This window comes from Aplidium turbinatum, chromosome 3 (assembly GCF_918807975.1).
Source record: "Aplidium turbinatum chromosome 3, kaAplTurb1.1, whole genome shotgun sequence".
NCBI classification, from domain to species: Eukaryota; Metazoa; Chordata; class Ascidiacea; order Aplousobranchia; family Polyclinidae; genus Aplidium; species Aplidium turbinatum.
The window spans coordinates 46,961,929-46,977,706 of record NC_137474.1 but is presented as its reverse complement, the minus strand read 5'-3'; the positions used below and the strand labels follow the sequence as shown (position 1 = coordinate 46,977,706).

At 39.1% G+C, this 15,778-nt stretch overlaps 1 protein-coding gene across 1 annotated transcript; it reads left to right on the top strand.

Moving 5' to 3' along the window:
• Positions 1-172: 172 nt before the first annotated feature.
• LOC145767456 (beta-1,3-galactosyltransferase 1-like) lies at positions 173-9,891 on the top strand. Its single transcript, XM_082579279.1, has 8 exons — positions 173-279; positions 1,085-1,166; positions 6,039-6,169; positions 6,264-6,408; positions 6,716-6,825; positions 7,013-7,146; positions 8,761-8,951; positions 9,118-9,891. The coding sequence occupies exons 1-8, from the start codon at positions 182-184 to the stop codon at positions 9,316-9,318; spliced, it is 1,092 nt and encodes a 363-aa protein (XP_082435405.1). The 5' UTR covers positions 173-181; the 3' UTR covers positions 9,319-9,891.
• The last annotated feature ends 5,887 nt before the right edge of the window (positions 9,892-15,778 follow it).

The following is a 15,778-nucleotide window of genomic DNA, read 5'->3' as shown; positions in this document are numbered from 1 at the left end:
GTCTCGAATCAGGTTTGCTCTATTAGAAAGCAACTTATCCGCTGCGCCATCTCACCGCCGTCTTGTTATTAAATTATAAGAAAGACAATACAAAGCACTAATGTTCTGAGTCTGAGTTTTTCCTTTCAGAAATAACTTCATAAAAATATCCGAATGCTAAATTGGTTATTGGCGCTATCTAATGGTGAGAGTGCCATGTGGTGCCTCCTGGCGGAAGTTACGATGCATCGCAGCGCTAGCTTCGATTGGGATTGTCCTGATTCTTTTGTTATCATCAGAGTAAGTAAAACAAACGTAAAATCGTAAAATATAAAGGACTTGTGGGCTAGGCCTATTTATATTCTAGCGCTTTGAATTCATGGTCTGCCTGAAATTGGATGATATTTCTATTTGAATAATAAAGCGTACTAACGAAGCAACACATGAGTGGTGAAAGCTTCATAACAAAACTAAATTAATTTAGCAAGATGCTTTCTTCTGGTAGCGTTGACAAAGGAGTCAGGGAGTAGGCTACTTTTCTGTGGCAAAACGTGACCACTTTTTTGGGTGTTCTTGTTCACCAAACTGTAAGCACATACATTACATAGTTTACTTGCAGGTTTAAAGAACAAACAGTCAAGCTGACTTGGTTGAACCGCATCCAAAGCTTCTGAGTACAAGTAGACTAAAGTTTGCTGAAAAAAGTGAACACCCAAAAAATGGTCATGTCAGCAAGTCCAACAACGAAAACACTGCGTTCCTTTTGGAATGTCGTTGTTTTGTATAGGAATGTCTTGTTTGGGGGTCACGGGCCACGTTATCTTCCCAACGACCCTCCATTGTTCCGCTATATTGCTATGATCTATTGGGCAAAGGAAACGTCACATCAATGTCTTCATAGAGGCAAAGTGACATCACAATGTAACACATTACAACATGAGTAAATGTTTCAAAGTGAATGTAGGCTACTTGTGCCTGTCTTGTGGGAGATGTTGTGTTCAAGCTAAATTGATATTTGCCATAAGTTGCAATGATCTTAGAAGATGTTTTCCACTTGCTGGTTATTTTTTACAACGTTTCAATCATAATAGCCTATTTTTTACAGTTTTGGTGGAAGCCAGACTGAAATAGAAATCAGTGCCAATGGAAGCAAAGAAAGGCCAAGGAAGGTCACCTTGCCGAGCCAGGTTGGTCAATTCAGTTCAGTTCAAGTTTGTTTTTATTTCTGACCATCACAACGAGAAAAAAACAGTATATGACGAACATAGCAGAGGTGCAGAAAAAGGTGGAAGCGACAAAACGCGGACGTTATAACGTGCATGATACCACAACAGGACAATCACTTGAAATATGGCACGGTCGCAACACATTAATAAAATTTTTATAAATTTAGAAAAAAGAGAAAAAAAATAGACTAGTGAGTGAAAATAAACAAAACAAAACAAGACGAAAAGACAGTTGCTATGGTGATCAACCTTGGTTGCTATGTTGATCAACCTTGGTTGCTATGGTGATCAACCTTGGTTGCTGTGGTGATCAACCTTGGTTGCTATGGTGATCAACCTTGGTTGCTATGATGATCAACCTTGGTTGCTATGGTGATCAACCTTGGTGGGTTATCAAAGGTGTTGATGGTCTTGAGGGGAACACTCTTGCTGCGTTTGCTCATCACGAAAAGCAATTGAGAAGAGATATTCACTGTACAGCGTTTAATTTGAAAAGGTACCAAAAAGAAAAATACAACTGGCCTACAATTGAGTATGCATATTTTTTAATATATTTTTACAGCAAAAGGAAATTTTGCATTTTTTGGCATTATCATAAGTCAATGGTTCCCAAACTTTTTGAGCGCGACCCAGATATTGGTGAACATCTCGCGATCCACGACGTAGACAACTTGTAGGCTGTAAACTATTTCACCACTCTACTGTTTTTTTTTCAATCTTCGCCTGCTATATGCACCACACAGACAACCAGTTGCAGAGTGGTCTACTATAGCTCGACTTGGTTAGAGTCTAAGTAAAAGAGCTGGATTCGTTGCTGAGTCAAACCGGCTTGGCTTCAGTGCCTCTTCTCGGTGCTTAAAAATACGCTTTTTTTTACATGCGTCGGATGTCTCTTCAACTTGTTCTTCTTTAAGGATTCGTTTGACAGCATTTTACAACACAGCCCACGTAGCAGTTTCCTAGCGGCAGCACAGCAGATGAAAATAAACTTCAAGTTAAAAAAAATAGCCCAGAAATCTTGAATTGTGAACTTGTAGCATAATTTACATTTACCGTGATTGATTGAAGGAAGTGACTTGAATGCCGGTAAAACTGTTTGTCATAATTGATTTTGATAAGAGAACCAATTAAATGTGTATGATGCAATAATAGGCGACTGTCGAATGTCGACGTTTGCCGATTAAAACAACTCAACAGAAGTAAAAAAAGTTCAACTGCAAATTAATTTACAACAATCCCATTTTGGCAAATTTAAATCGTCCCTGCATGACCCATTTCTTGACTCTTCGCGACCCATGTTTGGCGACGAGATTGGGAGAGCATTTGAATTTAGCTAATTTTAATAAAAACAGTGCAATTAAAGACCATATTAAAAACTGTCAACCGTGCTCAAACAATAAACCCTCCTTGGAGTCCTTCGAAATTGTTCGTAAGTGTTTGTCCGAGTTCGACACCAAGATTCACGAGGCATTGGTCATCAAATCTTTAAACCCAGGGCTCAACAAGCAATTATTTGCTGGCGGAGCTTCTTATCTTTTAACAGTTTTTGATTGAATTGTCACGTCTTGTGCTTCTCGTATTTTTACTTTGTTTGTGCCACTATCTCGTGCTGTCCATCTTGCGTAATCTGCTTGAGTCCTTTTCTAAACAATTAATTAATTTTACCTCTCAAATACTTGACCCGTTGTGCTGCGTAATTTTTCAGTCATCATTTTGTGTGAGCAAGTGAGCAAGTTACTCAAATGTTTAGATTTGACCACATTTTTGCTGTGGTACTATATGATTCTTTAGCATTTCTATTAAAAATGTATTTTTTTATAAGTTTGAAAAGGGCTATATGACTAGCCGAAAACGTTCGCTTTTTGTTTTTTGTTTATATAATGTTAAATGTAGTGTTGTTGCTGAGTTATGTCTGTTTATGGTTTAAAAGAGTTACCTCTCTACCCAAATCTAATCACTAAATTAGACAACTAAAGCAAACTTCTTATATGAATAAATACGAGATTGTTCAGACATGTCCAATGCTTTTCTAGTGTTTATAAATTACTCTGAACTTGGACGTTAATACCCTAAAGACAACATTTTTATTTCACATTACTCAACCTAAACTGAAATTATTATGTTTCGCCTACTTAAGTGCTATCAGCAAGTGCTAAAATGCTCAGAAAAAAGAGCTACAAACAAGACAACTTTCAGTTCAAAACGTGTTTGTGACAGTCTTTTGGAGTTGCAGAGTGACCCTGATCTTGACGCGGAAAACTCCGTAATTTTTTTCAGTTCTTCGTTCCGTAGTCAAAGTCTCGGATCAAATATTATTCGAAATGATGAATCTGAGCTACCAGAAATAACACGATTGGTTGAATAAGATGTTGGCTCAGGTCGAAATCGAAGAATATTAACAGATTGTAAGCGGCCTTGAGTAGCGAGTGATGCAACAATCTTTTGCCATCTTGATCCATCTCTTCCTTGAACCAGGGCTTTTCTGCTATTGCAGTAGAATATGCAGCTTGGCCAGGTGAATCAGATTCGTGTTCGCTCGAATCTGACAATGCAGACGCTCCTGCCTGCTAAACACTGGTTGTTGCAGTATTTACCGCTTTATCGATTTCAATGTCAGAACCATTGTTATTAGAGCAGTTTGAAAGGAGATTTTGCAACAATTCTGATGCACGTATAGCCCTGCGGCTTTTTTTATGTTTCTTTGTGTCTTATTGCCGTTGTGGGGCCTGGATGCCTTTTGGATCCCTGAGGTTTTGCTTTAACCCTTAGAAGGTTGGGCTGCTGGAGCCTTGCTCAGTTTGGGAGGGGGGGGGGGCTGTCGATTCTACTTATGCTTTAGGAGTGATATCTCTGTTATTTTTTAAGGCACGGTTTCAAAATTTGGAATTCACTTTGTAAAATTATTCACGCTGAGCATATCCGAAAATTAAAACTATGTGAATTTTAGAACTGCTCACATACGTTGAAATGTTGAGGTGACTTATGACTTTGCGATTAAAGTAATTGCAGCGTGAGTTTACACATTATTTTTTGGTAGAGTAATGAAGGACATGCATTGCAATGTTGTGATTAAAATTTTTTTAGATAATTTTACATACAGCCAGTTCTCTTCATGCTATGAAACAGTTAGGATTAACGAGACGTGGGCCAAATTAATTACATTCATCCAGCTGGTGGGAAAATTTTGAACAACAGAATATGAAATATTTCACAGGATGTGCTGAGAAATGCCTTATATCTCTCAATTTATAATCTTTATTCGCTCAAAATTTCAGCTCAAATAGAGGTGAATAAAAGTTAGGAAAAGTCAAGAAGTCTCATAGTCGCAGCCTCAGTGGTTTTAGAGATACAAATGTTGATACAAAAAAGTTGAATTGACAGCCCTGTCCCCAAACCTTCAAAGGGTTAAGACTTTGTGCCGTTTAGTAGGAGTTTGAAACGCTAGCAGTAATTGTGCGTTCTTTTACAATCGGCAGTTTAATGCACGTTTACGTAGCTGTACATCTTTTTGGCGTTGTGCATCTAGCACATGCCACATTGTGCTTAGGTGTAACGCTTGGAACATTCCAATCACACTGGGTTTCTCTTAAATCAACACGTCTAGAGTTAAACCAGGATCAGTATTGTTTTCTTTTTCTTGAAAGTTACGGTGTCAGTTCTGTGGTAGTTTAACTTTATGTTCCGAATCATGATTTGATTCAGTTCATCACGTCCTGTTAGCTAGTCATCTTTTGGTTGCAACGTTTTTGCGTCAATGCGCCCTGATGATTTGAAGATTTGTTATTTTTTGCAATAAACTCATACATGGAGATATCAAGATATCATTCTGAGATTATCCCCACCACCGATGTGCTCGGGATGTTGCTGCAATAATTACAGCTAGGTATGAGCGGATGCTCTAGAGTATTCGACGTCCGCTACACTGCCTTGCTGCAAATCTCTAGCTGAAAATTTTGCTATAAATTTATTTTTTCACAAGTAGCTTATTTGGGATATTCACTATTATTCAGTCCGAAAAATCAAAGAGATAATTTAGATAAACTTCAGACACTTTCCTTTAGTATACTTTCTGCTAAACTACTGTCACAGGCAACGCTAAGTTATGCATTTCACCACAGTTATCTTGAACTACTTGACCAATGCATGATAGGCCTATACCAGACTGTTGCGTTGCATTTGTCTCACTGACGGCAGTTGCAGATCTCAACCGTGGAATCCATGTATTCGCTGTTTGCTTAAAACTCAAATGAAAACGTTCATCATTCTGATGTGAACTTAATACACTTGTATAACAACCTGGATTAGGCTTTATTAAAATAAAAGGCAACTACATTTGCAAATGAAAGAATACATAAATAATTCCTTCCTACAGTACACAACGCTGCAACAACAGAACTGAACGAATTGTTGAAGAAAGCGTAGAACCAAAGCGTGCAGAAAATGAGGCAATAATTAACTGAATACTATAGAATGGTTGAGGAACAGAGCGTCGTGCTCAGAAACACACCACACATTCTCAGCCAGAAACTGGGATTATCTTGCACAAAGAAGTGCAGGCAACGGCTGTTTACTTTATGCTGATCAGTTTGTACATCTACTCCCTGCTGTGATACTATATTATTCTTTAGTATTTCTTTTAAATATTTTTCTTATACGCTTGAAAAGGGCTGTATGATTAGCCGAAAACGTTCGCTTTTTGTTTTTTGTTTTATAATGTTAAATGGAGTGTTGTTGCTGAGTTATATCTGTTTATGGTTTAAAAAAGTTACCTCTCTACGCAAATTGTATAACTTCAGTCCGTTAAAAAAATGAGCATCATTGCATTTTTTCCAGAGGAAAGAGAATTCCAAGATTCCTGATTCATATCTACAAAGTATTCCTAATATCTCTCTCCACTCCTATCGATATGTGTTGCAACCGGTCTATGACGTCACATGCGGTGTGCTACCAAGCGAATCTCAAAAGTAAGTTTCATGAAATTGTTTCATCCAGTTTGGTGACGACAGCTCGACATAAAATAATGATGCAGTGTTGATGACGTCATACGAATGTACTCAGGTTGGATCGACGAAATACAGCCGCCAAACGTCATAATGGTCGGCACATGCTCGCGCTGTTCCTGGTTCACAGCAAAGCGAATCACTTCCGGTTCCGGAAAACCATTCGGGATACGTGGGGCTCGGAGGGGAACAGACTATCAAGAGTAAGGGGGCAATAGGTGTTTGGCCAGGAAATCCTATTAGCTTCATAGCTGATTATGGCTCTTGTCAAAGTTTTAAAAATGTTTTCTAAATTATAGAAGGAAATATTTCAAATAATTTATTATTAACTTATTCAACTATCTTTCTGGCCCCAATACTTCTTTTTTTGCAAGTCAAAGCGTCTGCCTTTCACCGCCGCACTTCTGCACATTACCACATTTGTCGCTTCTTTGGTTAAATGCCAAGCAGATATCGAGCGACTGTTTCGTGATTTTGTTGAACAATGATTTAAGATTTTGTTTCTTTTAGGTTGTATTTCTTTTGGGGAATCCCCATAGTGCATCCTATCAAGGTTTGGTTGAGAAGGAAAGTGATGAATATGGCGACGTCTTGCAGGAGGATTTCCATGAAACTTATCGGTGATATAAAAAATATTATGAGCTTATGCTACATCTTCCCAGGCGCTGAACGTTGTCTGTAGACGTTGAATCAATGTAAAAAAACGACTGATTTGCTGTCTGAATCATACTTTGTGTCAAAACATTCGTTGAGTAGCCTATTTGGTTTTCACAGCCTGACAGTTTCCAGCTTCATTTGTTTATTTAGCAACATCACCTTGAAGGCAATCATGGCTCTAAAGTGGGCTGCTCTCTACTGCCCTCGCGCGGACTTTGTCGTTAAAGTTGATGACGATATTTTTGTCGGGAGAAAGAAGATTCTGGCCTCGATTGTTCAAAGCGGTAAGCTTGATGTTGCGGAATCTCTATAGCCGCTGTGAATGCGCCCTAAAGTGGATTGTTATCGGAAGCTTAAGATTGAATCAAGAGAATGAAATTAGTTTTGTGTTAGAAGATGAAAACTTCCTGAAGATGGTCACTTGGTGGCGCTAGAACAAAGATTCAGGCATTTTTGTAGTTTAATCAATATCTCCCACAAACCGCGTGACTTGTATCGAGCGATTATTAACTCACTAATTGTTCGAACACAACTGGTCACTCTGCCCCGTTAGCTCAGTGATTCTAAGGACTGCTCTCCATTCAGCGGCACCTAGTGAATAGAATAATTCCACAGCAACAAGACTTCAACAATCGGAAAACTTCACTCTGCCAATCTCAGTAACCGGCCCTGCATCAAAAGCTTCTACAAGTGTTGTCGTCGGCTCCAGCTCGTGTCCGAGCATTGGTTTCGTCTTCAAATCGAATTTGGCTTTGGATGGTGATGTCGTAGCCTATGTGGCTTTGGAGGCCCAGTCTATGATGAAAAAGACGTGGGCAAAAGGCACATTGTATGGAGGGTGGGGGACGTGGTAGTTTTAGGTTTTCTTTTCTGGTGTTTCTTTTTTTAGACTTTATGTAGGCCTATCCTGTCTTTTTCAAAAATTTCGTGCCTTCCTTAGTTCTTTTTCTCCAGAGTGATCTGTCCCTAGCACTAGCAAGTTGTTTTCATGAATCCAGATCAATGTTTGCATGGTTAAGGGAGATTTTCAGCAGGTCTTTGTATCTCATTTTTGGTCTTCCCGGGGGTCTGTTCCCTGTCTCCAGTTCACCATAAAGCATTGTTTGTCGAAGCCTCGTTGGTTCCATTCGCATAACATGTCCTGTCCAGCGAAGGTGGTGTTGCAATATGGTGGCTTCTGAACTGGGCAACCTAGCGCGATCAAGAATTGCCTCGTTGGTGAGACAATCTTCCCAACGAGTCCCTAGCATTTGCCTCAGTTTCTTCTGCTGGAAATTTTCAAGACGTTTGATGTCACGGCGGTATAATGTCCAGGTTTCACAACGTAGGAGAAGTAGCCTAATCTACATTACCTAGAGGTCTCTCGTTGATATTGATCTCTGGGGAGGTGTGATCAGATGGCGTTTGGTTGAGTATCCTAGTTACAATATTAATGTTAACTTCCATTCCTAAATGCTCATAAGAGTTGTTGTAGATGGTGGCTATCGTTTGGAGATCATCAGAAGTAAAAGCAAGTGTGGCATTATCGGAGCTTTGTGGCATTATGTTGGCTTCATGTGTTTGATGGCTTTATTGAGTTCATTTAGTGTAGGTGGAGTGGACATCCAATCGCGGGTGGGATATTGTGGAGTATTGCGAAGAAGGTCACTGTGAGGGGATGAGTGGTTATTTAACAGTGTTTCAAAATGCGACTTCCAACGATCAATGATATCTTCGGTGTCAGTGATAATGTTTGAGCCAGCTGCGTTTTTAGACTACCCACTGATGATTTGGTAGGTCCACAAGTGTTCGAAACTACCAGGAATGTCAGAGGCTTTGTCAGTCCGAGGATAAAATTCAAAATCAAACCAATGTTCAAGATATTTGTCATTGACCAGCACATTTGTCATTGTGTTTAGTTCTGCCAAAACGCGATCTTCTTCTCTGCAAGCCGACCCCCCACTCCCCTGTTCTTAGGAGTGGGAAGTATGCAGTAGCCAAGACACTTTACAGCGCGGACCAGTGGCCAACTTTCTGCTTCGGAGGAGGATGGATTGCGTCGCGTGACGTCATAATGAGCTTATACAAAATGTCGCTCGACACGCGTCAGGTGACTATGACGTTGTTTGTAGCAACTTAGTAAGAACTTTTCTTAGTCTTTAAGTTTTACAAATCTCTGCTCATTTACTTCGTATAGCCTATATTTTGTTTAGCGGCTCAATAAAGGTCATAGGCTAAGTGTTGATGACCAAATTATTCCGATTGGAACGTCACAGATCCATCTGGACGACGTCTACGTCACTGGCATTCTTCGAACGAAGATAAAGCAGAAGATTAATCGAGTTAGCGTAAAGGGGAGACTTTTCTGCCACTCACAGGGGAGGCCTGAACTGCTCAAGATGTGGTGGGAACAAGAACAGGGCAACATTGCCGATGGAAACATTGCCAAGGAGAAGTGGTTGGATTGTTTCCATTAGAAATGCTGGAAGACAACTTGGGTGTGTCAACATGCGTCAGTGTTAAACTAAATGTGTACAAACGTTTTGCAGGAGAGCCAGGTTTGATAATAAAGAAGTGCACCAAGTTCAACAATTCCTGATAACTGTATTTTGCACAATGAAAAATGCATAATAATATTGTGTTATTTAATATGGTTTATTTCATACAATAAGATACCGGTAGCCTAAAACAATATTCTAATATAAAACAATATAAAAACAATGAAACAATTCATACAATAAAACAATAAGCAATGCAAGTTTGTAATCAAACTTTGTAACATTTTTTCTTTTGTTAAAGAGAGGGTTTGGGCTTGTTATGTTTAACTTCAGCTGGTGGTTAAAATCGCCCTTGTTGCACTGGCAAGTGTTGATTGTAATTGTAGCCCTATTTTTGTACCGTTTCCACATAATTTTTTTTATCTTTTCTATCTCATTTCCAGGTTTTGTGGCTGTGCAAATTAAAAATAGTGACATCCCACCACTGTTTTTGCATGTTTTAAACCTTTTGGTTTTGCCATCTTTCCCTTTTGTTGGTGCTAAATTCGTGAGTTTACTTTGCCGTTTTCTACATGTTTGCGCCAGCAATGAAAAATAAATTGAATGCAGTTACGTTGACGCATATGGCGTATGGTTTTTCGAACGTTTACGTTTAGGCCTACGCTGACGGCGTCAATATTTTTTGCATGCGCGTGCATCACTGGGAATAACCTACCAAGGTTTTGTTTGTTTGTTTTATCTTTATCCTGCATTGTGGGAAAGCGGACTTGAGCTCTATGCATCGGTGTACGCCTTCCGACGTAGGCTACACCTGACCCACGCTGCAGCCAACGGCAATGTCTGTTTCCAGTTGTCTACTTTACTTATGACTTAAATTTGGTAGGCTACTACCCATTACTCGAAATCGATAACTGGGTAGAGGCAATTATCGTAAAGTTTCTTGCCCAGAGAAACAACAGCAAGTGCGGGTGGCTGGAGTCGAACATGCAAGCTCTCGACTGCGAGCCCAACGCGCTAACCACTCGGCCACTGCTGCCGACCTCGGCCACTGCTTTTGTCAATCCGAGGATGAAAATTCAAAACCAAACCAAACCAAACTGAATTGAATTGTTTAACAACATTCCATAATTAAATCGAAACTGGGAAGTTACACAACACATCGCTGATATTGATGGAGAGTCACAAGATTTTTACTTTTGATAAGGATCGCAGTTTCATACGCTAACTTTTGTTCATGGTGAAAATACATCACATGACAGTAAAATGTTACATTACAACAAATAGAAAATGCAAATATAGTGTTGCCAAATATTTTTTTTCACTTTGGAGAAAGTTGAAGACGGTTGGGGAAATAAACTTGTGATTGAAGAAATTTAATAGTTTTGAAGAAAATTTAAAATGACGGATGTTGAGAACCCGGTTGGCCTTTCTCAACAAAAGAAACCTTTTAAACAGGTGAAGACACTTCATTTTTTTAGCAGTATCCAGGATACCACTGAAATACCACAATCGTGAAGTGAATGCCTTTTTACAGAAACACTGTTGTTGAGGTTTTGCAAGGTTGTATTTGTAATCATGTTTGGTGAAATTTTATTGCAATGTTGAGAAATCCGTTGATAAGCATATATCAGCTAAAGCTATTTGGGCTAATAAAGCTATAGCCTAAATATATGTTGTTTATTTTTTTTTTAACATTTTCTTTTTTTATTTTCCCTTTATATCTTAAATTTTACTGAAGGTGTTGCGACCGTGCCAATTTTTTTTCAACTCAATAACTTACGTCGGTCACAAGCACGTTTTAATGTTCGCGTTTTGTCGCTTCTTCCTTTTTCTCGACCTTTGCTATGTTGACGTGTATTGTTTGTGATATGATGGTCAGAAATAAAAAACAACTGAACTGAACTGGCAACATTGGTAGAAATGGTATTTAGCAACAAATTTTGATTGTTTTTGTCTCTGAATAGGCGTTCGTGTGGTTTTGTGCACACAGTTTGAGTTGTCGATCGTTAACGACTTAATGAAGTGAAAACAAATGTTTGCACAAACCTGTCATTAGGGGCAAAGGTTGGAATTGTGTGATTTTTCACAAGTTCTGGGAACATTTTTTGAGAATGTTGGTTGAAGGTCAGTGATCGCATTTCTGAGATGTTACTCAACCAGTCCACTCCAATGGTTCAGTTGGTGAGGGCCGGATGCAACCTAATTCGTACCATGAACAACTCGTACCGTCAGTTCGTACCTTGAAAACATCGAGAGAAAAATTTAAAAAAGCCGAAGTTGCTGATTGCAGTTTCCGCAAACATTTTAAATTTTCCGCAAACAAACAAAAACTTTTAGGATCATTACCAGAAATTTTAAAATGTTTGCAGAAACTCCGATCAACCCTAACCCTTTTAAAATATTTGCAAAAACTGCGGAAAAACGGAATCTGCGATTAGCGACTTCGGCTTTGTTCTATTTTTTCTCTCGATCTTTTCAGTTTGCTTGATTGCGGAAACACCCTAACCCTTTTAAAATGTTTGCGGAAACTGCGATTTGCGGATACCGATACTCCGATGCCCTAACCCTAACTACTGGCCTTGTGGAAACTGCGATCAGCGACTTTGGCAAACTCTCAGGATCATTACCGGAAATTTTAAAATGTTTGTGGAAACTGCGAAAAAACAGAAACTGCGATCAGCGATGTTCTATTTTTTTCTCTCGATTTTTTCAGTTAGTTTATTTGTGGATACCGATACTCTGATGCCCTAACTACCGATACCTAATCGATACCCTTTTAACCTTGCGGAAACTGCGATCAGCTACTTGGCTTTTTTTATTTTTTTTTTTCGATCTTTTTAAGGTACGAACTGACGATACGAATTGTTCACTCTCCATTCAGCAGCACCTAATACAGATAAATGTAATAATTTCCCAGCAACACCACTTCAACAGACGGAAACTTCATTCTGTCAATCTTTGTGACCGCCGACCGGGCCTGCATCAGTGATTCAAAACGTCTACAAGTAGGGTCAATGTGTGTATTTGCAACTATCAAGGTAGTTGGGTCCACTTTACAAATTTGTGAATATTTTGCAATTGAAAGTAATTTTTGACAGAATAAATTTAACAGACTTTTATTTATCAAAAATATTATCACAATTTGTGTACGGTAAGTTTTATCTTTTTATGCTACTGTAACTATGTGACTTGTTTTTGCGTTTCAAATTGTGTTTATAGAAAAAAGTTTGTTCTTCATGAAAAAAATTGAAAATGGCATCCTGACTTTCAAGCGACAGAAAAATAAATATGTCAATGAAAAGTGCATTTATGAGAGTTCGCTTGTTGTTGCTGTCATCACATTATTCACAAGAATATTTATTGCGTTTTTACAGATTGTTTTATAAGGCGGATCGTGCTGAATTGTTCTGCCAGAATGACAGCACTTGGTGTTCGGACGCATTTTGTAATTAAAACAGCAATCACAAAGTGCGCTATTGTAATTTTAATACACACAACAATACCACTAAATTATTACACGCTGAAGAGTATGAAAAAAATTTTTAAAAGAAAAGATTATATAACTGTTAATGCAGCCGACGTGATGTACTGCATGAAGAGACGCCCGCTCATACAGAACTGTGGTTAGGATGACAGCGTCTCTGGGCACGATAGTGGCAAGAGGTGATCAGGAGTCAGGACACAATAGTCTTCAGTGTTACATTTATTTTAAATCCAGGCATAGGAACGAAGGTGTAACACAGCAAGTGTAATGGAATCCAAAAGCTAGAACATTAAACAGAAATCACCAGAACTAAAGGCCACCAGCCGGAAATCGGAAACTAATAATAACACTGCTGTGCTGCACTGAAGTGATTTTTTTTAGTTTTTTTTATTCAATTGATCAGTCAAATAACCTTGTTGCAGCCGGATGCAACCTAGTTCGTACCCTGAACAGTTCGGACCCTCAGTTCGTACCCTAAAAAGATCAAAAGAAAAAATTAAAAAAAGCGGAAGTCGCTGATCGCAGTTTCCGCAAACATTTTAAAATTTTCCCCCTGAAAAGATCGAGAGAAAGATAGCACAAAGCCGAAGTCGCTGATCGCAGTTTCCGCTAACCTTAACCAGCATAGGCTAATCTATGCTCTAACCCTAACCCTCGCTGATCGCAGTTTCCGCAAACATTTTCCGTAGATTCCGCTAACCGCAGTTTCCGCTAACCTTTACCCTAACTCTAACCATAGATTAATCTATGTTCTAACCCTAACCCTCGCTGATCGCAGTTTCCGAAAACATTTTCCGCAGTTTCCGCTAACTTTTACCCTAACCCTAACTATAGAGCAATCTATGCTCTAACCCTAACCCTCGCTGATCGCAGTTTCCGCAAACATTTTTCCGCAGTTTCCGCTAACCTTTACCCGAACTATAGAGCAATCTATGCTCTAACCCTAACCCTCGCTGATCGCAGTTTCCGCAAACATTTTTCAGCAGTTTTGCTAATTGCAGTTTCGGCTAACCCTAATTCTAATCATCGAGTAATCTATGCTCTGCTTTAACCCTCGCTGATCGCAGCTTCCGCAAATATTTTTCCGCAGTTCCGCGGTTTCCGCTAACCCTAACCCTCGAGTTTGTTTGCGGAAACTCCGATCAGCGACTTCGGTTTTGTGCTATTAAACTGCGATCAGCGACTTCGGCTTTTTTTAATTTTTTCTCTCGATCTTTTCAGGGTACGAACTGAGGGTCCGAACTGTTCAGGGTACGAACTAGGTTGCACCCGTTGCAGCCACTTAAAAGGAACTCCAGTTTTTATTGGAAAAGTACTGCTTGGAGCAATGCAATCATTATTCACAAACACACAATGCAAGGAGACCGAAAAACTATGTATGTGTGACCATAGGCGCCGACTTTTCAAAAAACCTTGGGGGGCGAGAAAAGTGATGACGTCATAACCATAACGCTATTTTACTCAATTAAAATAGTCTTTAATTAAGCTTGTAGTGTCTTGTTTATATTGAAACCTAGGTCACAAACCGAATTTATTAGAACGCTGCTTGAGACGATTAGTTTTACGTAAAAATTTTGATATTGTTAGCTCATAATTGGAACAGTTGGAAAACAAGCCAATTTTTTTCCTTTTCGTGGGAATGAATAACAACGATCAAAACAGTGAAGTTATCGAAATAAAACGCAAAAAATCATGATCTCAAGCAAAGTTAAAACCCGCTATCAGTTTTATTAACCTCGTTTCGCTAATTGCTTATTTTCAAAGCACTAACAACGGCGAAGTGCTTTCAGTTTTTTATCGAGAGTCTTAATAGTCTTTTATCGAATACCGTATATAGCCTACTCGAGTATAGGTCGAGATGTTCGCAAGTGATTTTCACCTCAAAAAGACAGGTTCAACTTAACACGGGACAAGCTGTTGTCTCCAGCTCGGAAGTTTTCAAAATGAACACATTTTTGCTGAGACAAAATCATTGCCGACGTAGATTACGGAGTTTGAAATGGCGTCGGCCGAAGTAAAAGTTTTGAATACGTTTATTTGCAAAGATTCAAACTTAATTTTCAAATTTAATGATTACTTGTCAATGCTTTATGCACTTGTTGAACAATATGCAAAGCTCACCAGACAAAACAGCGGAAAGAGCTGTTTTAAGAGGTCACTTTTTTATTTTTGCGTGTAGGATATAATCGTTCTTATTACGTAACATTCCATGATCGTTGAAGTCGATGTCAAATTTTAGCGGCCGCATAAAACAATGATGCCAGGTTAGCTAGGTGATAATAGCGGTAAGAGACGTCGTTAATGCAAGCAATATCTGCGACCAAGACCATTAAACACCTTTTCTTTTATCGGTTTATGATTGAATTCTCACACATTGTGAACAAAACAATGCGTTCTGTTGAATTATAATTGATCTCACAGCGGGAAGACCTGTTGAAAATAGCGCGTCTAATTTAGCTGGTTTGCTTAATATTGCAGTGAATAATGACGTGACTATTCCAACAGCGTAAGTTACTCTACCACCTACTTTGAAATTTCCATACCGTATGAGAAAGCCATGTGATCAGCTGCTGTTTTGCGGGCAAGAGCAACGCAGGCTCTTTTTCGCTTTCGGCATTCTTTAAGTCCGTTTAAATTATCTAAATTTCTTTCGCGAAGTGTTTTATCTTTGAAACACCACTTGCAATAATCTTTTTTGTTGTCCCTCAACCATAAATTTACGGGGGGCGTCGCCCCCCGGCCCCCCCGGAAGTCGGCGCGTATGTGTGTGACACAATTGTCAGGATGAGATTAAGCATTCTTAAAATTCCAGTGCTTTGTATTCCATTGCGAAATGCGAGAGTGCACTTTATACCTAGAATCCAAAATTTTAAAGCGAAACAAGTGTAGGTGACGTCAGAGAAAGTTCGCGGGAGCTGCATTAATAAATACGATTTTCAGAGGTCCTTAAAAAAA

What these genes read in the sequence shown, in the direction of transcription:
- LOC145767456 (XM_082579279.1), top strand. Translation starts at nt 182, where the DNA reads ATGGTGAGAGTGCCATGTGGTGCCTCCTGGCGGAAGTTACGATGCATC. An exon ending in ATTCTTTTGTTATCATCAGA is followed by an intron (nt 280 to 1,084) that starts GTAAGTAAAACA and finishes TATTTTTTACAG; the next exon opens with TTTTGGTGGAAGCCAGACTG. An exon ending in GGCCTCGATTGTTCAAAGCG is followed by an intron (nt 7,147 to 8,760) that starts GTAAGCTTGATG and finishes CATTGTGTTTAG; the next exon opens with TTCTGCCAAAACGCGATCTT.